At 35.1% G+C, this 8,029-nt stretch overlaps 2 protein-coding genes across 2 annotated transcripts; both read right to left on the reverse strand.

Moving 5' to 3' along the window:
* Window positions 1–3,425: 3,425 nt before the first annotated feature.
* On the reverse strand, window positions 3,426–4,952 carry LOC114240743 (NADH dehydrogenase [ubiquinone] iron-sulfur protein 5). Its single transcript, XM_028171404.2, has 2 exons — window positions 4,509–4,952; window positions 3,426–3,547 (listed from the first exon to the last, which is right to left on the reverse strand). The coding sequence occupies exons 1-2, from the start codon at window positions 4,722–4,724 to the stop codon at window positions 3,458–3,460; spliced, it is 306 nt and encodes a 101-aa protein (XP_028027205.2). The 5' UTR covers window positions 4,725–4,952; the 3' UTR covers window positions 3,426–3,457.
* Window positions 4,953–5,861: 909 nt separating this feature from the next.
* On the reverse strand, window positions 5,862–7,318 carry LOC114252862 (NADH dehydrogenase [ubiquinone] iron-sulfur protein 5). Its single transcript, XM_028187539.2, has 3 exons — window positions 7,169–7,318; window positions 6,788–7,008; window positions 5,862–6,029 (listed from the first exon to the last, which is right to left on the reverse strand). Exons 2-3 carry the CDS (start codon window positions 6,998–7,000, stop codon window positions 5,940–5,942), a joined length of 303 nt encoding a protein of 100 aa, XP_028043340.1. The 5' UTR covers window positions 7,001–7,008; window positions 7,169–7,318; the 3' UTR covers window positions 5,862–5,939.
* Window positions 7,319–8,029: the final 711 nt, after the last annotated feature.

Below are 8,029 nucleotides of genomic sequence, written 5' to 3' on the forward strand. Positions count from 1 at the left end.
AGTTAATATTTAATAACCTTAAAATTCGGTGAAGGAAAGACCTTCGTAAAGTCAAAAACAGTCAAAGTAGCTTTTAAAACTTTTGACGAAACATTCCGAAGTATGACATAGTAACTATATTTACTATATTGATGTGTTATAAACGATGTAAAAAATATTTTTATAAAAATACTTGAGCTATAAAAGTTTCCAACCAAGTCATTTCTAGAATCTGACAAGATGAAATAGAACCCGCGTCTGTATTCGTTGAATGCATAATATATTCGTACCATGTCCCTGATATTTGACGCTGAATAAACAAAATCTCATAATATTATACTACCTTCATTTGAAAGCTGTATTTAAATAAACGGACCCAACAAAATACAATTACGAATTCGAGCCAGTGAAAAACAATTTCAGGGGAAGTGTGAATTAATATCTCGTGCAGTGGAAAAAAACAAATTATATTATTTTTTCGTTAGAGTTAATTTAAAGCAATTGTTTCAAGAATTACTAGCATTCACATCTTTGTTTTGAGAAACGATTCTCTATCGTCATTATCTTATTTATAGTAGTTGTCTAATCAAAATCTGCTAAGTGCACTTTTTCGACAATTGACTCTTAAATAGTTTATTAAGCTCATTTTCGTATAAAAATAACAAAGTGCATATTAAGTAGATTGAAATTTTGTTTAAAGCAGTAATTGATTTGACAGGTGTATTATCTATGTTTCACAACGACGCTACGCCATTACTTAATGCTTATAAAAAAAACATAATAGGCTTAGGAGTCGCGTTTCTCGTACGCAGGTTCGAGGCAAGTATTGGTATTATCAATTGTATCGTAATGGCTGTGCCACTACACCCGTGTGCTTAGTGCAAGTGTTTTAACGTTCTCGATAGCGTAAAAAATCACAAATTTATATGCCGTTGGAACAACGTCCCTAGCGGCAAACGTAGGCAAACCTTCCAACTCCATACAACTTTGAGTTCACATTTACGCTATCGAGAACGTTAAAAGACTCACTCGCAAACGCACTCTTTAATGATAGCTTAAAATATAATGTAGTTTAAATACTAAAAAACACGCTGAAATAAAAAAAACTGAATATTACACAATCTTATTTTCACCTTTTTTATCATATTGATACTGGTCAAGATATTAGAGCGAAGTTTTAAATTATTGTAGGGTCGTCGGTCCTTAGTGCGAAAAATCTTCAAGTTAGGTAGGTACTATTAGTAGGACGTCTCGCGAGCTCGCATTGGAAGGTATCATTACCTTACCTATTTCGGCCGCTGTTGTACTATAAAAACAGCGATGTAGAACTGGCGTCTCTCTTAGCAATACAAAGAGTAAATTCGACATCTTGAAGTCGGCCAATATGACAGAAAAATTCCATTATATACAAATAAACATACAGAAATACAAACTAAGCTAATAAAAGGGTGCTGAAGTATGTCCAAGTAATATCGCTTAATTAAAAAGTTAAGATACGTCATAAGGCGTAGAAAAAGATAACGATAGCCGAAATATAATGAAAATTGTAAATGAATACTCTACTGATTGAATAGGAACGATTCTTGAAAATAAAGACACGATGTTAGTAATAGTGGACGCGTTAATAATTAAAAAAACATGTTCTGTAATGTTTTTTGCATTACGTATAATGGAACATAATTACTGATATTCGCACTAATTCGCAGTCCCGATAGAACACTGGGCGTGTGGTCCAGCTTCCTTTGCATTAAATCGCGTGGTTACGAAATTTATGCTCACTCTAACGACAAATATTTAATATTGACGAGTATTGTATCGTAGACACCGTGTAAGTATATCGACGTACAGGTATTTATTTTGTCGCAAAAAAAATATGATTAAATTAATGCCAATCACGAAATATACCGGTGAAATGGTAACAATTAATTAATTATCTACATTATGTTTTTCCCGTGTCAATGCTCTCGAAACTTAAGAAAACGATATTCTTATTAATGCATTAAGAATGTTAGGGTTATTGTATTCAACCTGATTATTTTCGTTAAACACGTAAACAATGCGCTGGCGTGCATCGTTTTGAGTTCGAAGACCATCGTAGGGTTGTCGTCCTCGTATCTATTGCTGTCTACCTACCTCAGGATCGTCCTGAATTCCACGCTCTTCTGGTTCAAAAATCTCATTGAGGTCGAGGACCTGCCCGTCAGTTCCGTAAGGTACAAAATTTTATTTTTTTCTAACGCGAGGGCACCGACGTCGTTACCTTGAGCTGCTCTGATACAACCTTCAATTTTAGTTCACCAATGTTAGCGGTCATTGAACCGGTCGACAGATAATGACTCGTATATTGTTTTTCGATTAATTATCTTTTATAACATGTAGACACTTAGGTAGGTGGCTCCTATATTAGAACAAACAATTTTTTGCCGGACACGTTACTATTGTATCTTTTATTTAATTAAATATAAAATTAACTTGCGAATGTAGTAATACTTTAGGGTCCCAACGTTTTTGTTGTAAAATTAAATTGCACAATTTTTTTTAGTGTGAACGCTTTGTTTGTTTTCGTATCTTTGTTCAAAATTATGAATAAATCCACTTTCATTTCCCAGAAATCTTACAAAAACGCGATTTCCGTTACATATTTCACTCCAGGCCCCTCATGAATAAATACAAAATTCAGATTTACGAAACAATGGACTGACAGGCATTTAGATGACCATTTTCGACGTAAACAACTCTTAATAGTGTTTGAAAGGTTATCCGGTTAATGTGAAACTTTTAAAAAATTTGTGAAGATTCCAAGAAGCTGCTGATTATTACCACACCTACTTCTATCGAATTTCTTCTTGAAATGTTAAGTGATCAAAATAGGGCTTTATTTAACCTATGCTATGAATTGCTAAGTTTTATGGGCTGGATAATGATTGTATGACCGTACCTATGCTGATAGCTTTCTTGTGTGAGTTTCCCCTTTCTATTAATGTTTAGTTGCTTTGTACATCATTAAATTGATGTTACATCTACGAAAACATTGTTAAAAATAACAAAAACGGAACGTCGTTTTTTTTATTACGCACCTCCACATTTTTTTCGACAAGTCACGACATTAAACTACGTGTCTATTAAAAGTTGTAATGTTCATAAATAACATATTTTTATTGATCGATCAATAAGCTGCGTATTTATCGAGCATAATGATTTATTGTGTTAGTTTGGCGCCAAAATTCCGCGCAAAAACGAGCCCGACCGACCGTGACTCCGATCGACAAAAAAATAGAGTTAGAAGCACTCCAAGTACGTTCTACAACGATCTATAACATTTAAAAAAACATGAATAATTATACGCTGCCAGATAAATATATCATGTTGCCTTTCATAAAAGGTCGAACATGCAACTAGGTGCCCCAAAAAAAGACTATGCGTTTTGTGTTTCTATTTAATGGATTTTTAGTGTTTATAGATTCTAAATTCATATTTTTCAGTAGCTGTCGACTCTAGGAGATACGTACTTCCTATCATCAGTCAACTTTCCGCATGCTATTTGCCTCTGCCGTTCTTTGCGTATAGCCTAGAACAATATGTTTTCATTAATGAAAAAATATTTTTTTTTTCTGAGTTATTGCGGATTTTTTATATATATATACCTAACAATTTTTTTTCCTACCTAAGCTGATAGCCTTGAGAGGCTATTTCAGCGTAACCCTAGTAGGCGAGCTCACGGGGCTCAAACCGGAGTGATGCTAACACTGACTCTAGCAAGAGCAGTGCTTCGCAGAATCTACCATCGAATCGGAAACGCGACCCACTGAGAAGATCCGGCGAGAAACTCAGTAGGTTGTGTCTATGGGTAATTCGCTCTTCGTCGCAAGCGACGGGTTCGACGAGGACGGTGACCGAAAATAATCAGAATCCGAACTGATGTACAGGAGTTCCAGTGTAGATTCCCTTAGGGTTTAATCCATAAGCAATCTAAGGCTTGCAGCTTTTTTGTAAGCCTAGGCATACCTGATGTTTAATGAGGCTACAATAAAAAACCATCTAACACATCAGACTAGTATCTAGTTTTCAAATCCTTGCCCTTCGCTGCCCGTACGTACAAAAGACCGCGCAAAAATATTAAGTGAACGTAAAGTCATAAATAAAGGACTATCAAAGAACCAACTGCACTTTATCACAAAATATTTGTTAAATTTATTGGATTTTACTGCTAAACTTAGGATTTGGTAAAATTTTTTATTGCTTAGATGGGTGTGAGCTCGTCCTCACAGCCCACCCGGTGTTAAGTGGTTACTGGAGCCCATATACATCTACAGCGTAAATGCGCCACCCACCTTGAGATATAAGTTCTAAGGTCTCAAGTATAGTTACAGCGGCTGTCCTACCCTTCAAACCGAAACGCATTACTGCTTCACGGCAGAAATAGGTAGGGTGGTGGTACCTACCCGCGTGGACTCACAAGAGGTCCTACCACCAGTAAATGTTACCACCAAGTATAGTTTCAAGTATCAGAAGCTCAGATGTAAACTTACCAAAAAACGTTTGAGTTGTTTTGTAAGCGTTCGACATTCTCCATAGTCATCGATGTAGCCCTTACACTTCTTGATACCGCGACCTAGGCCATAAGCTTCGATGCAGTTCATCAGATCCATTTCTTGTTTTCCACAACGGCCCAAAATCTGAAAATCTATCATACCACCCGTAATATCCGTGAACGGTGAACAGAAGAATGGAGAAATAGTGTCCATTATATCAATTAATTAAAATTATAGATATTTTATTTTAAATTCGAAAAAAATATATAAATCACGATTATATTTACTGATTGACAGGTAGCAATCGATTGTGGAAGGTTTAATTCAAGTGAAAAGATTCTATTCAATTACGTTTTATATTTTTGTATTTCTTCATAATTTATAATTGAAAAGGCACGTCAAAAAGGTTTGTTGTTAACGACAACTCTAGCTTAGTCTATATATAAAAGTTCATTGAAACGAAGAAAAAATGCTGTCGATCTAGTTCGGTGAATCTAGAATAACCCCTCGAGTTTACTAGAACAGATAAAAAAAGCTGTCCAATAATTACATTTATCATTATTTTTGTAGTCTGCAGTGAACTAAATTTAAAAAATTAACTGCTACCTATCTGCCCTCAATTTTAACGAAGGTGATGATGCTGTCTGTGTTTTGCAGCGTATGTTCCTTTTTGTGGGTGGCTGAAGGATTATTTGAGTGTACGCGGCTCACCACAAACCAGGAGGAGAGGCGATTGCTCATAAACCCCGCATTAGGAGTAGAAATATCACACCCCCGATCACCCACTTCGGCTAACCTCGGTCTCGACGACCCGTCGGTCGGCCGTTCTTTGGGTGGCGCTGCGAGTCAGGTTGTAGCGTTGACCGCGGGAACCCCCCTACTGTGACCGGGTCCTGACCCCGGGCGGAGATTGGACGTCGAGTGTAAGAGGTGCAGGGGAGTCGTTTAGTGCGGTAGGACCCTAAAACATCTTTGGGCCCGCGGTCTGCTCCCAATATCTGCAAGTCGTGAAGACCCACATAACACGCGCGCCGCCTAGGCGCGGGGACCTCGTAGGAGGCTCGGCCCCCGGCCCGAAAAAGAAAAGGCATAGTATATACTTACAATTGGTACTATATGTTGCCAAATTATACAGGTAAATATTAAATAGTTTTATTTAAAGTGAATTAACAATTTAAATATTGAAGGGTATAAGCATTTTAATTTTGCAGGATTTTAATATTAAGCACAGATTATAGTACTGTGAAGTAGGTATTTAACGCTCTAAATGAAGGTCTTGTAGACAAAAATAATTTATTAATTAAAGGATTTAGTTCAAGTAGAATACTATTTCGGAAAAAACAAACAACATGATTCTTAGGTTATTTATTTACAACAAATCCACTAAAAGCACAATTTGATTGAGTGCATTGAAACACTTAATCTAATCTAGTAACTGTCCACACGGGGGCTCACATACTTTTCGTCGCCTGTAAGTTTTCCTTGAGAAATTTGTCTCTGCCTCTCGTGTCTTATTGCCTGCAAAGAAGAATAGATTTTGAAGAATGCCCTAACATCATCAAACAGCAATTAGACCTCCAATCCACTATAATACTTATAGCCTACATTTGTTTACTACTATAAGTCTATTTATTTTAATTAAATTTTATAAGTCATTGTGGCATCTATACTAATATTATAAAGAGGAAAGATTTGTTTGTTTGTTTGTTTCGAATAGGCTCCGAAACTACTGGACCGATTTGAAAAATTCTTTTTCCATTAGAAACCGACATTGTCCCTGATGAACATAGGCTACTTTTTTTAATTTTTATTTTATTTTATTTTTTTGGTTTCATGTGTGTTTTAATGTTTCCGAAGCGAAGCGAGGGCGGGTCGCTAGTAAATTATAAAATGTGAGAACTCATTTCATGGAATGTTGTCTTCAATTTTCATAGCTACCAATTTATCTAAGGGAATACATGTTCATAAACAACTTCTATTTTGAAGGTACAATTTTTTGAAGGTTTTACTTTTTATTTGATTTTATTATTGAAGGGTTGGCCGTCCATTATCCTATTTTAGATTTCTAATGAGTAAAGAAGAAGAACCTAAGAAACCTAAGCACAGTATATATTGTTAAGGTTGGTAATCAGTTTATTTGTATCACCAGTCTTATGTTTAATGTTTGATGAGTAAAAGATAAACATTGTTGATAATGAGTGAGAGTTCAAATGGCCTAAAGTTATCAGTATTATCATATGAGCAATGGCCACACATACTTATTTGTTTCTACTTACCAAAAATCTCTTAAGTTGTTTGGTAAGAGTTGAGCATTCATGGTAATCGCCGAACAAATGAGCACACTTGACCTTTCCTCGTTCCAAACCATAAGCTTCTAGACAATCCATGTATCTGGCTTCCTCTTTCTGGCAGCGACCCAGAAGTTGGTGGGAAATCATGCCACCAGTAACATCCGTAAACGGCGAGCGAAAGAACGGCGACAAAGACATGACGTTTTCTGAAATAAATTCATACAAACCTTTTTTGATTTTCATACACTTAGGTTAATAATTACGTAAACATTTTAGGTTCTGGTTTTGGTACATAAATGAACTGCGCCTCGATCACTATTTACTTCAGTAATATAAATATTCCTATCTAATATGTTCCAGAGTTACCTGAACTTAACCCAAAATCTTAAAATTATTCAAAAACACTTAATTTAATTTCTAAATTTTGATACCAGTGACTGTGACAATGTCACTTTTCTTCAAATTGTTTTGAGAAATTTGACAGGCAAAAGGAATGTACTTAGGAAGGTATATAAATTCTGCGAAACGAATAAGATGTAGTCAAATCAAATAGATAAAATTCGAAACAAATGTAATAAATGGAATTGATTGGAACGAAGTGGAATGAAATGAATTGATTGTTAGATGATGGAAATTCACTGTGTGACTGCAACAGAAAGTTTTATAGAACCCGAAAAGCGATGTGCAGATATTTTGTTTCAATTGAAACGTTTCAATTGTATTGTGTAATGGCTCCCCACCATTTAAACTAGACACGAAACGATTCCAGACAAAATCAGGCAACAGTAAAAAGATTTAAAGTTAAAGAAGGTAAAATTAAAATACGATAAAAAATAATACAAACAGTTTTTTTAAATATTTGGTATGTATTGTTTCTTCGAGCTGAAACGTGTTATAAGGATGGTCCAAGAATTATTAATATGTGTAAAAGTGCACAAGTGTGGAGCAATCAAGCCAAACTGCAAGACTTGATCAAAACCAACTTCATAAGTTCTTTCAAAGAGTGCATTGTACTCTTAGTAAATACCTATTATTTAACTGAAAGGTTATTTTATTTCATCTAGCCTAGCATCTTGTTGTTTTGTCACAACTCAACTCATTTATTTCTATATTATTTTAATATATGGTACATTATATTATTTTATTGCTTAATTCCATTTCACTTTTCAAATAACAGATACGGTTTCAGTTTTTGTTTCAAATATTTCAATGTATGAGCTAGAATTT

The sequence above is a fragment of the Bombyx mandarina genome, chromosome 19 (assembly GCF_030267445.1).
Source record: "Bombyx mandarina strain Sakado chromosome 19, ASM3026744v2".
Taxonomy (NCBI): domain Eukaryota; kingdom Metazoa; phylum Arthropoda; class Insecta; order Lepidoptera; family Bombycidae; genus Bombyx; species Bombyx mandarina.